General features: G+C 31.6%; 1 protein-coding gene across 1 annotated transcript in view; it reads right to left on the bottom strand.

Moving 5' to 3' along the window:
- LOC105204975 (suppressor of lurcher protein 1) overlaps window positions 1-24145 on the bottom strand; it is a 486519-nt gene that overhangs the window by 359534 nt on the left and 102840 nt on the right. Inside the window, exon 3 of the mRNA XM_026137763.2 lies at window positions 14471-14651. Coding sequence (XP_025993548.2) covers window positions 14471-14651 — 181 coding nt within the window. The remainder of the gene's footprint in view (window positions 1-14470; window positions 14652-24145) is intronic.

The following is a 24145-nucleotide window of genomic DNA, read 5'->3' as shown; positions in this document are numbered from 1 at the left end:
TTAGCGCCAAAAAACGTTCCGTGCAGAACTTCCGTTTTGGTCCTTTGATCGATAAACTTGCGCGATTTTGTTTTATTTGCAGGTATTTCTTCCTGCACACAAACAATACAAGCACGAAGACCTAGCTGCGATCGTAGAAGGCATTCTTGTTCAATTGTTTGAAAAATAAATGTATGTGAATTCAAATTATACTGATGTTACATACTGCTGTGTTCAGATATGTCCATTTATACAGCTGTTACAACCGGTCGTCACAATCTATTCTTATGATAAGTAACATTCGGTTAAAGTACCCTCATACATAGTCGCACTGAGAGTTCCGTTCCACAGCGCAGCATAGAATAAACAGCAGCACTACCATCAGCTCGCGAAAAATTTTTACATAAAATAAAGTGTGTGCTATATGTATTACGATCCCTCTTATGCATATTATTTATGTCCAATTGGCGAAATGTCTGTGATAGGCCAGCAGATCAGTAGCAACTGTGCACTCGCATTAAATCTAAGCAAATCAAATGACAGATTGGTGACAGATTTTGCTAGGTACTTCTTCTATCTACCACAAATTGATAAATTACGTACAGATCTGTCTTGCTGTCAATTTGTTGCTAAGTGTGCTGCACGTAAACAGAGTCTATTTGTATTTTTGATAGCATTTTATTGTCGTCACCTGATAATATTGCAGTTAGATTACGATTGTAACATTAACATAAAGACTACCAGCTTGCTAATGTTGGGACAATCATATAGGTCACTTCCAAAAGTTATGGTTCCCATAACTTTTTTGTATGAATGAGCGAAAAGTATTATTTATATTTTCTTTTGACAACTTTGAATTTTTCTCTGTATTAATATTATAAAAAGAATTTATTTGCGACGTTAACAGTGAGAATAAAATGTAACAAGTTGAAGTTAATATGTATAGTGTTTTAAGATGTCTTAAATAAAAAAATTTCCTCATGTGTTTCACTAAAGCTATCGAGGGACCTCACCGCGTGCATCGTGCTCATTTAATAGTTAGAACCCGGGAGTATCCATTAGAAGATCTTTAGTTCGCTTGGAAACTTGAAGCAGTATCTCTTGCTCGTATATAACTCGTAGGGGAAGCGGCTTACTATCGGCGCCCCTGGATATAAAGCCGAAGTTTCCTCTCTTCTCTGAGGGATTTTCTAAGCTTTAGGACGTGTACTAGGCGGCACTCTGTAAACGATCGCCGTGCATCTCGTGCGCCATATTAATAGGGTCATCTCCATAGGCAACTTAATATTGGATACGGCACGCGATCCTGGACGGTCCTTAGAAGTAGAAACGATTTATGACCGCGAACGGCGGAGGATTTGTAAATAGAATCTCGCTCAGGGAGTGTACTCGGAGGACGCGCGTGCGTGATCCGCATAAACCGGCAAAGCCGGGTGCGGTGTGCATAGAACTGAACTTCCGTTTTTATAAAAATATTAATCTACACGGCATACCCGCTTAGTCGAAAATAACTTTGGAAAAGGGAGCAAGATTTTCTTCATTACGTCCACCAACAAGTTTCAATGAGATTTAACAAAAATAAAGAACTGATGTTGACATCGTTTCCCTTATTCTGATCCTTCAAAAAATTTTTTTCTTAATTAAATAATACAAATGTATTTAATTATAAAAAATATAAGATAAACTCGGATAAATTGGTCATAGCTTTTAAATCGCAAAACACGTATTTATATTTTTATTATAATACTTTTTAACAATGTTTGATATATCACTTTACTGAATCTTAATGTTAATAATACTATCAAATTTAAAGAGAAAATATTTATTAGAAATTTAATATTATCAAAATATTATAACGTATGCATTAGTCATCTTATCAAACTTTTAAGGAAAAGATGTCATAGTGTTATGGGACAATTGGCTATACGTTTTGTGTTAAAAACGAATGTAACATTTTCTAAAGTGATAAATAAAACTTAGAATTTTATATATTAGTATAAACACGTATATATATTGTTCTTTTTTAAATTATATATATATATATATATATATATATATATATATATATATATATAAATTATATATGATTTATTGTTAGTTATAATTTTAATATTGCAATAGAAACATAAAAATAACAATCTGATATTGCAATAATAACATAACAGTTATAATTTTTTTAAAGTAAGGAAATGAAACAGATTTTTATAATTTAAAAGAAAACAATGTATAAAAAAAAACAAAGTTGGCCGTCTTGCTCGAATTGTAAGAAAAAGATGATCATAGTGTAATTAAATAAATAACGAAAATAAAAGTACAAATTATTAGTCATGTTACAATTTAGGTTTCTTTATTATATACGTAATGTTGATTATGGTAGCTTTAACAGTAATTTATTTGACGTTATAGCAGCTTTTAGAGGACACATGCAAAACTTTGCAGGTAGTTAAAAATAAAAGTATCATATAATATTCAGAATAAGATCATTTTGAATAGTGTACGCATATAAATTACTGTAAATATTGATTATCTTTCAGAATCACTATAAAAAGTCATTATTTAGCAGTTACTGGAGAAATTACAAACTATATCAATCTTTTTCGTATGGCCATAATACCCCAATTTACCCTAATGTAAATACAATTTTTTCGGAAAGCCCCAAGATTCAGTTTTTAAGTAGAATGCTTACGGCGAAAGAATTAAAACGAGCTGATCAATAAGCAAATTTAAAATCGATCCATCTGTTTTACTAATGGAGCACCAAATTTTTTAAACAAAAAATAAAATTTGAAAAGATAGTCAAAATAAATTTCTTGACACACTAATTCCTAATATGCAGGTGTCAAAGTGACCTCAGGTCAGGGTTCAAAGATTTTGGGCCTAAATGGTACTAAAGAACAACAACTTTAGCATTATTTTGCCAATTTTCAATATTGAAATTCTCCTTTTTGACATAAACTCAAGTTCAGATTAGTTATCAGAAGCGAGATAAATTCGTAAATAACGCACAATGTCCTATTTTGGGGATTAAATTCCACAAAATAACTCTGAGATCAACTGTTGTTCTTTAATATTATTTTGGCCATAATCTCTGGATCCTAACCCGAGTTCACTTTGTCACCTACATATTTGAAGTCAGGGTGTCAAGAGTTTTTTATTTTGAGTATTTTTTCAAATTTTATTTGTCGGTTGAAAAATTTGGGCGAACCGCCTACGGATTGTTGGCATTTCTCTTTAAAGACAATTAGCGTACAAAATAAATTGCCATTAGGTAAGCTTCGTTTGGGTAAGCGTCTAAATTAGCGACCAACAGTCGATTCTCTGGGGTTAAAGTTCCTGCGGGATACTTCGACAGTAGCCGTAGGCGAGCGTTCGAAAACCAACCGCGGAAATTTCTGACGGTCTGTAACTGACGACGAGATGTAACTGCCGAAATAATCGCTCGAGTGATTTGTACGGGTAGCGCGTAGGCGTCTACGTTTCGCGAAGCGTTGCGCATTACCGGATTGTTTGCCATGCATTTCCAACGGTCCGTCTTGTCTGTCGGAAGTTCCGCCGGTCGACGTGACCCCGACGCAGTTCGATGCATAATGCGCGACAGCACAAATTCCACTATGAGCATTTGCATACATAAACGCCGCGGGCGTCTGCAGCGATCATCACCAAAGCGTGTGCTACAGCCATCGCGAATCGCGATCCTTGACAGTTGGAGCGATCGACGCTCTTGGATTTTTATCCCAACCTCGCGCAGATCGATCATGTAGATTTCGTAAAGCGATGTTAAAAGTATCTTTTTGAGTCAGGATGACATCTCTCGGACCGAATCGGCGTATTATCGGTGATATTGCGTTTTCCCCCGAAATGGATAACGGATTTAGTAGAAGGGAAGTGCAAGCACAAGTTCGCGAGAAGTAGATTCATATTCTGTTTGCATACACAGGAAGAGAAAGCAAGTTCGGCGGAGAAAATAAAATTTATCCCGACCATGGAGACACGTCCCATCGTATTCAGAGAGCAACGTTTCCCCTCCACATCGCAACTTCCTCCTTCCTGAACTCGCAATCTGTCCGCACGCTCTTCCGCTACTCTTCCCGTTTCCGCACCTCACTAACCCACCGTACGCGCCCGCGTTAGGTTATCCAATCGATGAACTTTCACGAGCAACACATCTCGCCTGAATCCGTCAAACAGAAATTTCGTTATTTAACGGACGTTTGCGTTCCAATCCTGTTAACCGTCGAGGAATCGCACGTTGAATTTCGGTTCTCCAGACGCCGGGTACGACGCGCAACATGGGTATCGATATAAGCGAAAGGGGTAACGCGAAAGGGGTTGGCGCAACGGAATGTACATCGTGGCGCAACGGTGTCGAGACCTGGGGAACGCTGTTGTCCCGGCGCATCCCACGTTACGGCTGCAATCGAGCTGGCAGGTACTGCGGGTGGGTGTCAAGGGAACACGCCGCACGACCGTCGTGCAATCAGGCACGCCGCAGCCCGCTGTGATGCAACGGAAGTAGAAGAGGGTTCCTATACCTTCACTCGCGAGTTACCGTGGGACTTGACGCGCGGCGAATATAAGTGAACGAAGAAAGACGTAGCATTACCCCTCTATACAAAATATTTTTTAAATTAAAATAAGTACTCTTGTTTAAAAGAAGTATGCGCAAAATTATATTATCAATGCTATTAGTACAGAGAGTAATTATACGAATAAGTAATCCACTTTTTATAATATTCAGTATTTATTGTCAAAGTATACCGATATAATTCAGTCATAAAAATAATCCCCATTACTTTTCCATTCTTTTCTTCATTCTTTAGGCGAGTTATAGATTTCGATTCGATATAGAGACTGGTATTTATATGCAATGAAGTTATCGAGACATTTTCTTATTTCTTAGACATTTCTAAATTTTGTGTCAAATGAAACTGCATTTACTGCATCGAACGTTACAAATGATAATCTGGAAGCGCTATGTGCAGTAAATACATGTATACGCCGGGTAAAACATTCTCACCAAGTTGCAATATCTTTGATCGATCTCGTCACATGAGGTCGAGCATTGTCACGCAGCAATTTGACTGGACGATGACTTTTTCTTTAAAAAGAAAGAGTCACTTTTCCTCCAATTCTTCATTCAAATGACATAACTTATGATGATAGTGATCTGAAGTTATATATCGTTTTACCAGGTAATTCATAATAAATCATCTTTGAAATTACACTAAATTTCGTAGTTTAACTTTTTTTTCATGTATGTATCCTTGTTTATGTATGTACATATCATCATATTCATAAAGTCACCTTTAATCGCTAATACTTACATGTTATGTGATATTATTGGTGAGAAAGACATAAATTGATTCATGCGTTTTTGGCATTTTTTTCTCTGCCAGAGTTATTCTATAAAACGCAGTGGCAAATATAATCCTTATTTGTAATCATTTTAAAAAGTAATATCTTGAAGTTCATAACTCGGCCCGACCATAGTTTTTAATAACGCTATGACAGTGTTACTAAAATATTAAATTTAAAATACTATTTTGTGTGAAAATTTTATGAAAAAAATAGTGAATTGCTTATTTGTATACCTAATAAACATGAGCATAAAAGGATAAAATATGCAAAATACTGATTTGTAAGGGAAACTGCTAGTTGACAAACTTTTTAGTTTTAAATTTTTATAAACGAAACTGAGAACTCAAAACAGCAAATCTTATATTAGTTACTAGGTACATTTGGCTATATAATAATATTTTAATCATAAGTAAAATAAGATATTTTAGTGATATATAAAAAAATTAATGTTTCTCAATATGTTTCTTTTATATCATGTAGTCCCAAAGACAAGTTGACTATAGCATTGTTGATTTAAGAAATATTGTGTATTAAGATATATTATTAATATATTTCAATATATTTTTATTTATTTTAATATAATTTACCGAATGTTGAAATAAAATAAAACGCATTTGTATACAACATAAACAATATTAATGATCATCTACAATATCCTAATATAATTGGAAATGTATCAACACATTTAAATAACGATTTAGTAGATTTTGAGTTTTTTATTTTTTTTTTAAAGTTTTTCATATTTAAACTAGAAACTGCGTACCGCATACTTGCCGAATTGAAAACATAGTTTTTTTTTTTAAAAGAACTCAAAAATGTAATATCACGAAATTAAATTGCTAGTCAATTTAATAATTTTTATAAAATTCCGGTTTTTTCTGAAAAAATGCTTTTTTTTAGGAAAAATTGCTGTTTTTGCTATATAAACGATATGCTACCTAATTTTTAATGTTTTTCATCGCATTAATATGATTCAGGAAGTTATGTAATCTCATTATTTGTTAAAACTTTTATTTCCCTTTATATTACATCACTCCTAATATTACATATCTTGAGGTTCAATAATTATTAATTATATTAAATAAACTATTTTAAAAATAAATATAATTCCCACAATTAGTTTAAGGCTAGTTAAGACTAATTTAAGTTAATATTTATATTAATTATTTTGTGACGAATTTTAAATGTTAGTAATTGTCAAGAGACATACGTTTTATTTTATTTAAAAAATACATTAATTCTGTTTTTATTTATTTTTATGTAGTTTACTTTTTGTTTCTCTCGTGCTTACTTATTTTACATCATCATAAATAAAAAGAAAATACCTAAACACAAATATTAACATTGTCTAACTTTATATGGGCTATTCTGTAGTTATTTCTCATTATCACAGATTTTTAACTCTGGTTCGCCATACTCCAGTCCGATGAACTCCTGAAATGTAGTCTTGTTTTATAGTTTACTTTTTCTTGCATATTTTGTTATAAAATTAATTACTATAAATTTAAATTATTTCCTTGGCCTGCTATTATCTTGTAAATATGGTGTTTAAGCTATACATTTTTAATTTTTACAATACAAGCTGAAAAATATTAATTAGAATGAAATAGACAACACGAACAATTGAGCCGTTTCACGGACCGGAGTCTGGCGAGCTAGGGTTGAGAATTTATATTGTAAAACAAATAACTTTGATACTGGTGAGATACCACCATAGTACAATACTTTTTGAATTTTTCAATAAATTTTTATACTCTACAGGGCATAAAAAACCGAAAAAATCTGCGGAAAAATTGAAAAGAAAGAAACGAGTTTTTCCCTGAGCTTTTAAAACCATATTTGTAACTTTAGGCTAAACTTGGCGTAATTGTTATTAGTTCATTTTTTTAAATAATTAGAGGTATGCAAATAGCAAGAAATACAACAAAAATAATTAGAGAAATATATCAAGTAAGATCTACACTTATCTAAACATATTCGAATACTCAGACAACTGCATAATAATTTAAGAACAAACAATGCAAGATTAAAAATATTTATTATACTTTTCTATGATTTTGATAATGCTTCGTAGTACTTGAATACATTTGTGCTACATGTACAAACACGGTTACAGCTATCTTCAATATTTGTTTTGAATATAAATCCAATTAGTCAACTTACACCTACAGTCTATGGTTTCTACAATAAGAGTTAAGACAAACCGCTACCATATGCAGTAAAATTAACGTGAAACTAATTAATTTTATACCTAGGATAGTATTACTGTGCACAATGTAGAAAAAAAATAGGAATGAACATCAATATAATCAATTACTAACCAAATAATATACTAATATTAATTTAAACATATATGTGCATATGTAATGTTATCAACTATATATATAAGGGTAATAGCATAAATATATATATAGATTGTATAGCACTGTTAAATATTGTTTTTTTTTGTTAACTGTTTTTATAGTTTCTATTTAAAATTCGTAGTTGCTTGGCTGCTACATATGGTGGATTTAGATAACCAAACGTTATTACATTGGCTCTTATTATTATATGTAGTATAAGAACTTTATATATATATTATTAGAACTCTGGTCCCTCTTCCCTATTAAAATCATAATAATTTAAATAGAAAAATATGTATGCTCAAAATGATTTTTGTGATGTTTAATGTATCCACATTAAAATAAATATTTCACATCCAATTTTCGTTTTTGCCAAGGATTCTACGTTAAATTCCTACCTACAATAAATTGTGGTACAGGTGAAGTAAACGTCTTGCTGCAACGGACTTACGCTCGTTTTGGATCCTAAAACACTGCATTCAGGCGCAACGTAAATTCTGCGAGAACGCAGAAGCACGAGAAATCCCCGACGAATGTACATAGATTATTAAAGTAAAGCTAGATTTAAAGCGCATTTAGCCGTTTCGCAGAACGTCAACCTACCGTCTAATTTCCTATATTTTCCTTCGTATTGCTATTACAGCTTCTACAAATACTCATGGTCATTATTACGCGATGTCAAATATAGTTTCCGAATGTACGTGGTTAGAACTCACGCGGAGTTTGTCGTCGTGAAGTTGAAAAGAATCTACATTAAATTCTATTTGCGTTAACTTCCTCTTATGGGTAACGAAACAGTTTGCAAGTTTTGCCAGGCCACTCTAGCAATGCACGATTTACACGTGCACCGCCATTGCACTTTCCCCTAGGTAATAGAAGTACGTAACGTGCTACAAATTGGCTACTACCCTCTGCCTTGCTCAAGCACTACCGGGACTTGTGCCATAAGTCACCGTACTCGTTTCTCGCTCCGCCCTCACCTTGGGACGAATCGCATCTCGAATTCAATTTCACGAAATGGTCATTACGTCACAAATTTCTAAGCGTTTACGTAAAACTATTGGAACGTAAAATATTGAAGAAGCCAACTTTCTTCTTAACCCTTTCTTCCCCGTGAGCTTTGTCAGTAGTGTTACTCTTAGTAAATCAACCGTTCAACAATTTCAAAAAAATTTAATTCAAATTTTATTCACTTCGTTAATTATCTTTAGTCATGTTAACTCGCGTATAGATGAGCAGCTCTTGAGAAAGAACTCCCCGTCTAACACATTAAGAATTTAATCGTGATTAATACGAAATTAATGAAGTGGACTGATCAATGGAAAAAAAACTCCCGCTATGACTTTACTTTCCGGTTATAGCGCGACGCTAAACGCCCTTAAAATCTTATTACTATGTCTCAAAGATCTCCGCACTCTCGAGCACTGAATTTTAGTGAACGATCCTGCGCAAAGATATTTCACTCGGAATTCCCTAGTGAACCGGGTACAATTTTTCCGAAGAAAATATCACGAATGCTATCCACAGACATAAATATCGATAATGGATTGCATTATCGATTCAATGGTAGGAGTAAGCGGATATTCCCAATAATATTAATTAATAATTAACAAAATGCATTGTCATTACAAACCACATTTGTTGGACGCTTTCTCATCTAGCGTAATCGCTGGCAAGCAGAAATCAATGTCATTCAATTTATTGATCACAGTATATAATGCTAGAAATTTTGGCACACTTTCTCTTAATGTAAATATGCATATGTTATATTCACACAGCCATATTAGTTATAATTTAACGTACGAAACACGGCTGCATTCCATTGACGGCAGACAACTGCGAATAGACTCTACCGGACAACGGAAGATCTGAATTAGGTGCATGACAAATCGCTGTGCATGGATAATTTATCTGTTAACATAACGTTGTCTGCCGGTGCTCAGCATGGCGAAACAGCCTGTCTAATTATAATTTACGAAAGGGATGCACGATATCATATGCGAGAGTGTGAATGATGAAAATTATGAGTACACAAAATTTACATATCGCGTTATAATTATGTTGCTAATATCGGATTCGATTGGACGCACTAGTGCGCACTGGTGCACATTAAAGCTATAATTAAAGCCATTGTACATAAATCGACGTAAAGAAAATATATGTTTAATATAAATATACAAACGGATTAAACTGCGAAATCGTCGATATACTTTATCGTGCTGTTTGGCAATATGTTCTATTATTTGAGATATTTGCTTTTAATCTTTATACTTAGGTTAAACAAGATTAGTATACAGCGGCTTTAATCTGCATTAAAGCCGCTATACACTAGTCTAATCTAAGTGCGCACTAGTGGAGTCTAATCGAATTCGCCATAAGATAATGTCAAGAGGCGTGGTCGCGCCAAATGAATGAGCAGCGAAGAGAAATAATTAAAGAACAGCAGCAAATGTTTATAAAAACTGATGCATTACGTTAAGCTACCTGAGCCTAAGGTTCGTTTAATTAATTTCATTTTTTAAAAACTTTATTTTTAGGAATATTGAAATATTTTTAAATTTAATTCTCCACAAATATAAAATACATTTTCTACATAGGATATTTGTAAATAAACAAAAAATTTTTTTCATTTCAACATTGAATCGTATTATATTTATGAGAATAATAAGGTCTGAATCAAAATTGAAAGTAACAAAAAAACAAAATGTAATCTTCTATTAAAATAGTTTTAAAATAATTATTAATTATAAAAGTAAGATTCTTTAGAATTTATTGTTAAACATTATACTTATCTTTAATTTTGTATGTGATTAATTGTTTCTAGATATTTAGGTGCAATTTTAGTTTCTCAAAAGGTAGCAACATTATTATCTTTTGCGAGCCTCACACATAATAAACAAATACCAAATATCAAACAATAACTTTAATAATGATCATAAAAATGAGCTTAATGAGTACATTATTTGTAAAAACAATATAGTTATTTTTAAAAATCAATATATACAGGGTGTCCAGAAAGATCGTTCTTATCACATACATTTCGAAAACTAAGCATTTCTGAAAACCATGTTTTAGACAAAAGTTGTATGTTTGGAAGAGGGGGGACATAAGAAGGCACCATTATTCTTGACTGACAGCGCTAAGGTCGGATCAAATCGACTTTTTTAAATGGAACACCCTACTTTTGATTCCAGAATCTAAGAGCTATTATTAAGAGCTTTTCAAAACATTATAGCGAAGTTTAATTTTATTAAGTACTTTCTAAGTTATGAGAAAGTTACAGTACTTTGACATAAAATATCTTGTAAAACATTCAGTTTTCTATAATTTTATCTTAATTTTTTGTACACAGAATAATAAGTCAAATCAATACATGTAAAAAAGCACATAATTGTTTTGAAAAAAAGATGCAGCTTTATATTGCACACTAGCTGCAAGCCCAGTAATTTTACATTTATAATTATAAGCTATCTTGTCGGAAGCAAATGACGGTTTCTTCCATTTCATATTGATGAAAGCGCAGCTCAAAAGAAAGTCAAATGTTCTCTTTCAAAACTTATACTTTTTTTCAGCCATCTGGTGATAAAGTATTGAGATAAGATTATCGAAAATTGAATGTTTTACAAGATAATTAGCATTTAATGTCAAAATACTGTAACTTTTGAATCTCATAACTTAGAAAATACTTAACGAATAGGTATTTCATTATAGTGTTTTGAAAAGCTCTTAGCATTAGCTATTAGATTCTGGAATCAAAAATAAGATGTTTTATTAAAAAAAAATCTATTTGACCTTGATCGGACTTTAACGATTATAGTCAAGCTCAAATAAATAATACTTTTTTATGTCCAAGCCATACAATTTTTGTCTGAAACATTTCTTTCGAAAATGCTTAGTTTCTGAAACATAGGAGTGGGGATGGACTTTCTGGACACTCTGTGTGTGTGTGTGCGTGCGCGTGCGTGTGCGCATGCGCGTGCGTGTGCGTGTGCGTGTGTGTGTGTGTGTATAGAGAAAGAAAGAAAAGGTGGCGGTTATGAAATATATCTGAAATATCATGATATCTCGAATAATTTACGTTGTATTCTAAGAACAACTATTAAAATTATTTCTTTACAGTCCATATAGGCATTGTAGGACTTGTTATTAGTGTTCGCTATGTTTCTGAAAGCTGAATTTTAATTTTGCAGAAATTTTTACAAGTGTATACTTTCTACATAATTTTAAGATGATTTACATATTAATTTTTTGATTTTAGTCTAACTTGAAGGCCTTGAATGTGAATTTTATAATAAATAATATTATTGAATTTAATTTGTATTTTAATGTGTGTATGAATTCGGCTAATAAAGTCTTGTCTAGTATTTGATAGTATCTCTATATATCTATCTAAATATAGAGAAGCAATTTGTGTATTTGAATCTGAATCTGTCATATTCATACATTCGAATTGGAGATTTGTAACTGCTGTATCTAGATAATAAAATACAATATTTGAACTATTGTTCAGACACATTTCCTCGACAGAGGATACGATTCCATCACATGTATGATAACGCCGCCGCCGCTTCTGAAACAAAACCGTAGTGATATGTTCGAAATTGTATTGAATGCTAAAAAAGATAGAGTAATGCCACGTGTGATGTACATACATACAACATCTGTTCTTTTTCTTTTATTTTATAATTATGATTACGGTTTGGTTGGAGAAGTTTTTGATATTTTTCTGCTTTTCGCATATTAATAAATTAATAATATAAATTTATTATTTAATATTACTTCATGTATATAATTTTTAATAGATACTTGTGTAGAAATTTTATTTGTTTTACATTTATGTAAATTCATCACGAGTCGTCATGTATTTAAAATTGTTTTGTTAAAAAAGTCTGTGACAATAAAGGACAACATGATGTAATCTACATTATGTAGTTCTAAATTAGCATTGTGTGTTTAATTATGTTTCGTACTTTTAGTTAAATCAAATTTCGGATAAATCATTATATATTACTAACATTAGTGAATATTTATTTAGTATATTTTGTGCATATTACAATTGTTAAATCAAATATAATTTTGAAATATCTGATATGCATTTGATTATGAGGTACTTTTAAAGTATTTCTGTATCTGTATCTATATACATTTTAATTTGTGTATCTGCATCTGTATCTATAAATACATTTTAAAAGTATTTTACCCATCTCAATGCAAATTTGGCTCAATGCGCATTTTATAATGTCTGAGAATTTTGTAATGTTTCTGCAGCATTGCTGGAACATTTTGACAAAATATTATTATTGTATGTCTTTGAAACTTCTCTGCAATATTACATTGCAACTTGAAATGTTTCAACGTTTCTGAAATGTTACTAGAAGCTTCGGTGCTGTATGTGAGCTGAGGTTGTAGGGTATAGCTGTCCGTCATGTGCATCGTTCTTGCGACTTTACAAGCTCATTGTAGACGTTGTATAATGTTTATTAGAAGCAAAGAAATTATTTTAAAAAGTTTTAAGTTTTATTTGAAAAAATTTTTAATTAAAAATGATTATTTAAAAACAATTTTTTAAAATAAAATATTTTAAGAAATGTTCGTAAAATCTTGTTTTATGACATTAATTTGTATGTAAAATCTACGAAAGATTATTAATTTATGTTTTTTTTTTTTTATAAATAAAAGTATCTTTCATGACATTAATTGTTAGTGTCCCATGATTTTTTTCTTCCATAAACACATCTTTCTTTTCCCTTTTCAGTAAATTGTAAATTACATTTATTCTATACATCTAATAAATTTTTATTTATAGGTTGATTAGTAAAACTCTAGAGCGTTAGTTAGATGAAGTGTGACGCGTTAAGATTTACTGAGTTATTGTCAAAAAATCGAAATACAATAGTAGTCCACAACCCCCTTTTTTTCTCTATAATTGTCATTTCTATTGTTAGGAAGTTGAACAATATTTTATATGCTTTGATAGTTGAATTGGTAGGACACTCGCATGGAATGTCGGAAGATCCAGGTTCCAGAACCCTAACTAAAGTATTATTTTTTTCGTAATAAAAGTCTTTATGTTTCTGGGGAAGGGGGATCTTATATAAGCTTTTAAAGCATCAAGATTACATATTCCGGTTTCATAATTGTATTTTAAGTCCGACGAATATGTGGCGCGAGTATAAATAAGTTAAGATTGTAGTAATTAAAAATTATTATTCAGCACTAAAAACTGACATATACCTGCTTATCTCATATTTAATTTTGTCAGATATGACTTATTATTGTTGAATAATATTATATATATTATAATAAACCATAAAATAATGTATACCTAATAAACTTTGCTACAAATTTTCAAAAACGTTTCATATACCTACTTTGTCACAAGTTTTTGTTGCACAAAAGTTGCTGTCAATTTCAATTCCCAACCTTTCTATTTTCTATGAGAAACTATTTAAGTTTACTTTAGACATAAAAATCATTTAAATATACTCTAAGCATAAAATACATTTGAAATAGTAAAAAAAGAGTCTTATTTAGTGCTAAGTCTTCTTAGACTTGGGTATTTTTATTCATATGTATACAGAAGCTTATGCAAATTTTAAAATATTTGATAAATATTCTAATGTAATAACTTTCCATTTAATCTCCCAGCCATAATTAATAAAAATTAATATTATGTATTATTTCCATCCGTAATGTAATAAAAGTTAATCTAGTTTAAGTTTTAATTGACGATGATGTGCGAAAGAAATATCAAAATTTGAATGTCTACTTTTTGGACATAAATCACTTACTCGGGCTCGATGCGACGAATGTTGAATTGATGAAATGTTAGAACAACAATTTCATCTGGATGACCAATAAATGTGTATAGAAGGCAATCGATATTCGGTGGATACCGTTTCGGAAAATTAGGAGATGTAAAAGTGCCACCTTGAGGTCTGTCCGAGCTGCTGTATACAACACAAGAACAACCTGTAAGAAAAAAGTCGTCATGTAAACATTGTATATAGTGAACGTGAAAAGAAGAAGAAATAACGCATGGAAAATGTCAAAGTGATGGGAAGCTTTGGCAATATTGGACAACGTCGAGCGTATCTAATCAACAAGCGAGCATCGTCGGACGCGATGTATCTCGCCTCGAACAAGTTTAATGTAAAGATATCAGGCCTCGTCGATAATGAAATTCACCATCTGACATTGGTTCCAGGGATGAGGGAGACGCGGGCACGCAAGGGAAAAAAGTTTTCTTATTTCCAAAATGAAGTCGTCCGCACATCGATCCTCGCTTTCATGCTACCAGCCGCGTCGAATGCCAAGCTTAAAAAATTAAATTAAAGTTTGGCATTTCGAGGAGAAAAAAACTCCACAGAGAAGCACATAATAATTCACGCGGTAAACGTCACTTTTGACAACGAAAGTCGGTCGCGCAGTTAAAAATGAATGATCGAATAAATCCCTATCATCGTCATAGCAATCGTTTCCCGAAGGAATTCGTTTTGCGTACGTGATTCGCATCAATCCGATATAGAAACGATGAGATATAAATTTACTCCAAACGTATCCGGCGGATCAGACGGCGAATGATTAAGCAAACCGATAATTTATAGGGGAGTCGTTGCAAAGGCGAACCGACGTGACTTCTATTATCCGAGAAGCCGTGACTCGCACAACTGGGAATTGCGAAAATTTAATTTCCTGTTTTTCAATTAACTTTTACGTTAGTCGGGCACAGCGGGTCTTCTCGGCGGGCGGACACACAGGAGAATGCAAAGACCCGTCGTATCTATGGTTAAATAATGGCATGACACTTGAGTTATACTGCCGGTACAAAAGCCCGAACATTCTCGACCAGTTTTATGCTTTGGGGACCCCATTGTATCCCGTAACTCGACGTAATGCGGAGGGAGTGATTCTCTCGTTTTTTTTTTTTTTTTATTCCGCAAAGGTATGTGTACCGAGCTGTGTAATATACCGGTTTATTGTGCGCCCATTGTTGTAGAAAATAAAGCGATTCAGGGTGTAGAGCTGTGGGCAAGAAGTTGAAATTCGACTGCGGCGCAAACGTTATGAGACTTTCAACGTTCATAAAGCAAAACCTTTTACAATCTTCTCAAAGAAAATATAACGTCCAAGTCTTCCGAAAATTGCGTATCTTCTGTATTATAAATTTTAATCCACGTAAGACAACAAAAATAATTGGATTCTTTTTTATTATAAGAGGAAAGAAACGTGTACAGTTAGTACAGTACGTGTTATACGTGCGAATGTGACAAAAAACTGATTTCAACATAAAATATAGTAAAATAATATACCCTTTTGCAAAGAATAATTATATTATAAAGCATAAAAATGCAGTAATGGCAAGAGAAATGTGAATCATTACGGTAGCACGTTAATGCGAATACAATCATTTATCCAAGATAATATCACCATCGCTACCCTCACGATTCGTCTCTGTCGGTGCGCTAGTGCTTTGCAATGATTATTCTGGTTGAAACGATCCATTAGCGAGCATTCGTTCGGCACAGCAAGACTAATGCAAACAAAGCAATTTATAAGGATAGTGACGCAATTAATCAGTCTTTCGAAAAAGCGAGACGCGAAGAGAAGGAAGCTGTGCACCAGCGAAAGAACATATCGCGTTTCGCGCGCAGCAAATTAATAGTTCCACGAGCCACAAGTTAGAAGGGTCTTTAGTAAATTAGCAAAAACAACGTGATTTTTCCGCGCCCCTTTCTCCATCCTCATACTCTATCTATCTTTACTTAGCTATGGCAAGAATTTTTATTTTTTTCACTCTTCTATCACTTTTCTTCTCCTCCTCCTCCTCCTCCTCTCTCTCTCTCTCTCTCTCTCTCTCTCTCTCTACTGTTTTCTACTGCTTCTTGTTCTTATATCTTTCATTCCTTATTTTTCGTCAAGTTGCTTTCGTCGTCATGTCGTCGTATAAAGGTTTCTACAACTAAAAAGACACCCAAGCGACCTGTCGCGTGAAACGTACCAGTGATACTTGAACTTATTTGTCTCGACTCGTAAGATACGCTGTGACATTTGCAATTTTCTAGTGTCTAGTATCAATGCTATTCATTTCGTTCTTGTATCATCTACAGGTATTTTTAACGTTAACATTATGAATTTTACTCTCAATAAGAGAAATATAAATTTAATAAATGCGAGTACAGTTTGTGCTTTCAACATAAATTAATTTATTAAATCTTTATAATAATAACAGTAATAATATAAAAATAGTAATATAAAAATTTCGTTATACTTATATCGTAAATATTTTATTATATTTAAAAACAATAAAATAAATAAATTTAAGAAGCTTTTCATTTTTAACGATTAAAAAAATAATTACTTTTGCTGATTTTTATTTGTATAATTATATAGAATATCTTTATAAAAAGATTTTTTTGGAATTTGCATTAGTGACAGAACTACGAGCTCAAATACAAAACTTTTATTATCCTAAAATTAAAACGCGTTTTCCTCGAAATATTTTTCGATCTTATGGAAGTAATAATTAAAAAACTATGTTAAATAATTACAACAATACCATATTACAATAAGACCTTTTTTTATTAAAAATTCTGATGCTATTTATTGCAACAATTGACTTTCTTATTACAAAAATTAGTATTTTTTTATATCTATTCTGCATTTTTTCCATCACAGACAGTTTTTATTTTTGGTATTTCTTGATTAACAAATTTTTTTTTAAATTATTTAATTAAAAATGTTTCTTAAACTTTCTAGTAATAAATTCAAATTTAAAAATAAATTAATATTTTGTCAAAACAATAAATTTGCAATTTGTAATAAACATTTGTTGTTTGCAACAACTTACTTTCAGTCGAATAAAATATATACAGGGTGTCTAAAAAACAGGGTCATATATTTTGATAGCAGGTAGTATTAATCAAAACAAGAAGAAAAGGTCTAATTAACATGGGTCCTAAAACTAATATCTTCAAAGATACAAGCTATTTTGTTATTTGAGCTCTTTGTCATTTTCTTATTAGTCGTGTCATCTTTAGAATGTAATGAACAAAGGAATAGGGGAGAGTGGGATACAATGGGGATATCTTTTTTCTAGATGCCTCAAAAAATAAAAAATAAACAGAGAGATAAAAAAACAATTTTTATTTTAATATGAAATGTAATCATTAATCTTCTATAAAAAAAACTGAAATAAAGAAACTGAATGTATGTACATATGATAACAAAATAAAAACTCATTTTTTTACAAAAAACAAAAAATTTTAATGCTGACTCAGTATTAGAGGAGTTGCTCTATGTGATTGCCATTCACTCTCACGCATGTTTCAGCCCTACGTGTTAGAGAATCAAGCACTCTTTCACATACACCTGGTTGGCCAGAAATTTGTCGACACGCATTGAAAATGCGAGCCTGCAGTGTTTGGATGTCATCGACAGGTGTTGAATACACCAAGGTTTTTAAGTGTCCCCATAACCATATTAATCTCGTACTGGCGAACTTTCGTATAGCAACAGTAGTAAACATTCTTTTGTTTACTAGGGCTGCTCACATTCATCAAGGTCTACGCAATGTCGTTTGACTTGTAGTATCTATTACGAACCTAATGTAAATATCAGGAGACACATTAAAGACACACTAAAGATGACACGACTAATAAGAAAACGACAAAGAGCTCAAATAACAAAATAGCTTGTATCTTTGAAGATATTAATTTTAGGACCCATGTTAATTAGACTTTTTCTTCTTGTTTTGATCAATACTACCTGCTATCAAAATATGTGACCCTTTTTTTTAGACACCCTGTATATGGTACTCTGTGGAAATTAATAAATTTATAACAGTACACTCGATGTTTTCGAACTAATACTTTGTAAACAAGTGTGATAAGGCCACTTAACATTAATCGTTAGTAATTAATGATTAAATCAAACATTTTGTACTACATTTATTTTCTAAAATAAAGTACAGAAATTTGTTCAAGAAACTTGAAAGTGTATGGCTTTTTAAAGATTTTTTTGAATCATTTTAAATAAATGATGAAGTGAAATATTTATATTGGATGTAAGATATTTCTAATTGCATAAAAAATAAAAATACTATGGTATTTTAAGAGTGAAAAATTTTCATGTCATAAAAAGACAAAATAATTTTATCGTAATGAATAATTGTAGAAATTAATTACAAATAAAGATGAAAACCGAAACGAGTCACTGAGGCCTAAATTAAAAAGAATAAATCACTGTTATAAATGCCGAATAATAATACCATGTTGCAGAATGAAAAATGAAATGTCAGAAGTTTAAAAATGCTGGCACTGCTACTTTCTCGTGAACGGAACTGTCCGAGAGACCCAGAGAATATTTTAAATGACAGCAGAACTAATTCTGCTCTCGCATCACACATGTACGTTATAACGTCTATACCATACATGCTGAGAATAGCATGTGCGATGTTAAAAGCGACTACGGCCTCTTGACTGCTGAAGTGGGGCGCCAGGCCGCTCTAAAACACTCGGAGACATCATTGTTCAGTCACGTTCCCCGGCATTGACTCGAGCATTCTCAAGTCAACATTCTATTTCTAACATTCTTTGCGATAGTTATAGAAAAAAGAGCAATAGACTTTTCCACGAACGAGAAAAAACGCGCATACGATTAACAACGGACTCGTAAGTGTACCTGTGTCACGACATATAATTAACATGCTACGATTGTTTGTTCATAGACATGCACAACTTGCGCGCATATTGATCAGTCATAATATGAGGTTTATAAAATAATTTATTTTTGAACAACAAAAACAGACATAAATAACTTATATTTTTATGCAAGATTAAAAATAATTTATAAAAGGGTGCAAATGGAAGGAATTACATTACAATGAAGAATATTATTTTTATCTAATGTTATGTACAATGCCAACGGCATATGAGAATTTGCGCTCTTTTCAAACGTCACCATACAATGCTTTTAGTCTCTTCCCAAGATAAACAAATCATACCTACAGAAGATAGATGCATTAAGCTCTAAATTGTCATTCTTCATCAATACCTAACATGATCTTTTTCTTGCATGACGGAACCCGTTCCCTCAAGCATTATAGTACACTGTGAGAACTCCGACAGGTGATCCGTAAGCTGTGACACGGAGAAGCGCGAAGGGATGTCTTCCCACGACTCTTCGGCTGCCTATACTATTATACGACAGTCACACGAACATTAAAGACGTAAGATCAGGATGCCACACTAAGAAGCAGTGATATTATTGTCGCGCCGGAAACAGTAGAAATCACTTAGCACTTAATTCCAGCCGCAAGTTGACTTTTCTGAATTCGGACTGATGCCGCAAGCTGCTGGCGAGATCGGAACTTGGAAGTTTCCGTAAAAGCGAAGGAAACTTTGCATCGCGCCTCATCCGTTGCTGTTTCATAAATATATATATATGTATAGAGTGTCCGAAGCGCAAGTGCAAGATGTTATCTCTACCGCGAGTACCACAAGTCGAACTCTAAGAAAATATTTTTTTTTAATTTTGAAAAATCAATAGTTCTCTTATAGATAATTAAAGATTAAAGTAGATTGAAGCTTAAAGTAAACTCGACTTTAACAGAATTTTAATTTAAAGTTTAGCTAACTAAAATATATATTGAAAGTAGTTGGAAAGTATGGCAAATCAAATTTTCTCTGTAGAATACTCTACTTCAAAATCGTCTTTAAAAGAAGTCGTATTTAATATAACTAAAATGTATCGGACACACTCTATATATTCACGATTGTACATATACGTGTACATACATATATAAATAGATTCATCTGCATTCTATTGTATATGTGCAGATATACGTAACTATTTCAACGTATAAAATATGGAAAAATCTATTTATATACAGATGGAATCTATAGAATTCTTTATCTATCTCAGATACTTCAGGATCTATCGCAATGCAGCAGGCAGTGTGGTGCATCTAGATATGTGCTGAAAGCACAAATACCACTACACTTAGATCACGCGATTACTTGGTGGACACAGAAAGGTTTCGGCTAAAAGCTGCTAGATAAAGAAGTAAAAAAAAAGAAAAATAACAAAAGGAAGACATAGACATGAGAGGGAGGGTGAAAATGCATTACGCGTTAAAGACCAGCATTTCCTAGAGAACTTTGGTGTATCCCGACTATTTCCGGTTACCATCTTGAAGCACAATGATTACATACTCAATTATCTTGCAAATGGTTTTAAAAAAAAATGTAATCCTTGAAAAGCCGATTCTTTCGAAGCATTTGTTTGCATAAATTACTGTTGATTTCCCTTTATTACATATGAGCTTATTATACATGAATTAATCTCTATGTTCGAATCGCTAAGTATCGAAACAGAACGAGTCACATATTTCAAATTTTTCAAAAAAATTATTTAATTTTAATTACAGTGGAAAAACTAACAAAATTACTTTGGGGTATTTAAATACGACATTCATAACGTAATATTTTTGATTCTCGATTTTTGAAACGCTTGTTTGTATTATATAATTAATATTATTATACGAAAATATAAATTATTATTATTATATTAGTATATAAATATACACAATAATTATATTATTAATATATTATTAAATATATAAGTAATATAAAGTTACTATAATATTAATATAATATTACAAAACGCGATTTTACATAAAAGTAAAAAGCAAAGAAAAAATTAAATAACTTTTATACCAATAAGTGAATTGTGTTCCAATTTTACACGATACTCAAACGTAATGTTAAAACATTTTATAAAATTTTTATATTTTTATATATCCTGAAATGAAGATTCAAAAAAAGTCACCAATACTAGCATAGCCCTTCTAAAGCAGCGTCCCCTTATTTTTTGAAAGCAAAACATTGCACTGTATTAATATTGATAACAACTTGATTTGCTTAGATAATTAAAGAAAAATCCAATCCATTTATACATTCATGGTTTTTTTTTATATGTATAACGAATTTTTCAAAAGAACAAAATTTGCATAATTCATTTTTGCAATTTGCTTAATTTAAATATTAATGATTATATTATTGATAACGTTAGATCATTTTATGTTTGTAATTTCATAAAATTGTTTTGTTTATATTTTTCATTTTCATATTTTCTTGTAGTGTTTGAATACAAAATCGTTATGCAAGATAAACGGGTACACCTCTCCAAGAGAATAGACAATGTATAATTATGCTGCTGGCATGGAATTTGCGGGATCCAGGTTCGAACCCTGGCTGAGTTGTTGTTTCTTCGCAATAAAATGCTTTACAGTTTCTCTGGGGAGAAGGAATCTTATATATGCTTCTAAAGCATTAATATTACATATTCCAGCTTTATGATTGTGTTGGAAGTCTGACGAACATGCGGCGCGCAACTTGAATTAGTTGGAGATTGTAAAAATTATAATTCACTATTTGGCATTAAGAACTGTGACCAACATAGGCTTTCCAGTATCTTATGTAATAATTATGTGATATCTTCAACTACAATGTTGTTAGATGTTTCATGAATTTTTTCATATTTTCTTTAATACCTTGAGGTAGAATAAATACGTTAGTATATACGGAGATATGTCAAACGTGACAAAAAGACTGGATGTGGAAGAGTTCAATTTTAGCCTTTTAATTTTTTCAATTTTTATAAACTTTTGTCACTTAATACACAAAAATACATTTTTCTACTTAGCTTATCAATTTATTTTGTAATTGGCTCCTACTCTGGGATCATATCTGAATTCTGCTATTACTGTCTACCATTTGATTTTTAAGGCCCAGTATTTCAGACGCTTCTTTTGAGTTATGTTGAGAAAACATTGATTGCTACAAAATACAAATAGTATTTTAAAAACTGTTATTCCATGTGATAGAACTAGACACTTTCCAATTTGTTTTCATATTTTTATTTTTTGCTTTTGTTTACGAAATATTATTCAAAAATAGAGTGATATGTGCTAGTATTGGTGACTTTCCTCTATATTGTTTGTGATCAAGGATGAGGTCATGTAAGAAAAGAAGAGGTAAATGCATCATTTTGTTTGAAAACTGTAAAGTCAAATATGAAAATAAAGGGGCATTGTTAAACAAGGCAAAAAACAGAAAGAGACGAGAAGAAAAGAGATAAGTCTTGGACTAGTGAGCTCTTTGTGCTTATTTTCAATGTACCACTTTAGACCCTTCGAAACCTAGGACAAGTGCCATATTTGCATTGAAAATATGTCTGTTCATTACAATGAACAAAAAAAGAAAAATGATTTTCGTAAAAAATGTGGCTCATTTCTTTTTCGCATTGACCAATTTATTTATAACTTTTTATTTATCACTTTTTGATCTTATGAGTCTTGTTATCATAAAATCTAGTTTCTTCGATTCTGTAACATATTGCATATTGCCACCAATGGCAATGGATCAGAAAAGTGTCTTTACACTAGATACGATATGTCGTAGAAAATATCGATTTTGAAAGAACTGCTGCTACTATTCCTTTGAGATCCGATGTCACGAAGTAGACAAAGTTAAGAGAGCAAGAAATAAATTGATAATACCTTTAACCCAGGCCGGTAGCTCTCAAACACCATTTTACGAGATCGACCTGTATTTCAAGTCATTCACCTGACTAAAATGTGCTTGTACATATCCTTGGAGATTTTACTTGATGGGATATAGAATAGAAAGCAATATAAATATTCACGTATTATTTTTTGACTCGACAGTTTCTACCTACATCTCATACGCTTCTCAACTGTAAAGTTTTTGTAAAACTTTAAAATACCTGTTAAATCATTATTTTTTATCATGTGTTTAAATTTTTGGAAAAGAAGCAAAAAATCCATATTTGAGGATGTATCGGACATACAGTCCCTGCAAAAGTAAATAAAATTTGGAAATATGTTTAATATTAACACTTCAAATAAATTACATACATATGAAAGTTGTATGAATAAAAGATTACATTTTTATTTAATAATATATTTTTAATATTTATTTATTATTAAAAATAAAATTATTTTTTACAGCATTAACCCTACGTGCGCACAAATCTTTCGTGTAACTTAATTTCACATAGTGAATTCGCACCGCGCAAATTTTGAGGTTCATAATTCCATTTACAATAAAGCTGATTTGCTTAATTTTTTTTATTTCTAGGAAAAATGGTAAAGAATAACTTTATTTTAGTGATAACGTCGGAAAACATTATTATATAATTACATTATTATATTGGTTAAAAAGTTAAACTGAAACCTGTTTTGAAAAAAGTGACATTTTCTTTTAACGGCTAACATTTTTTATAACTATTGGAATTAAAAAATTCAAATTGCATATTCTGAGGAGGAAAGATATATTATAGTACTCTAAGACGTATGTATTGTCTTTTTTTTAAATTTTCCAACAACCTAGTTTTTGTTTGATATTGAAAATAAATAATTTTAAGAAACATAAAAATTGTGA

The sequence above is a fragment of the Solenopsis invicta genome, chromosome 16, assembly GCF_016802725.1.
Source record: "Solenopsis invicta isolate M01_SB chromosome 16, UNIL_Sinv_3.0, whole genome shotgun sequence".
Lineage (NCBI taxonomy): Eukaryota > Metazoa > Arthropoda > Insecta > Hymenoptera > Formicidae > Solenopsis > Solenopsis invicta.
This window is presented reverse-complemented; position numbering and strand designations above follow the sequence as displayed.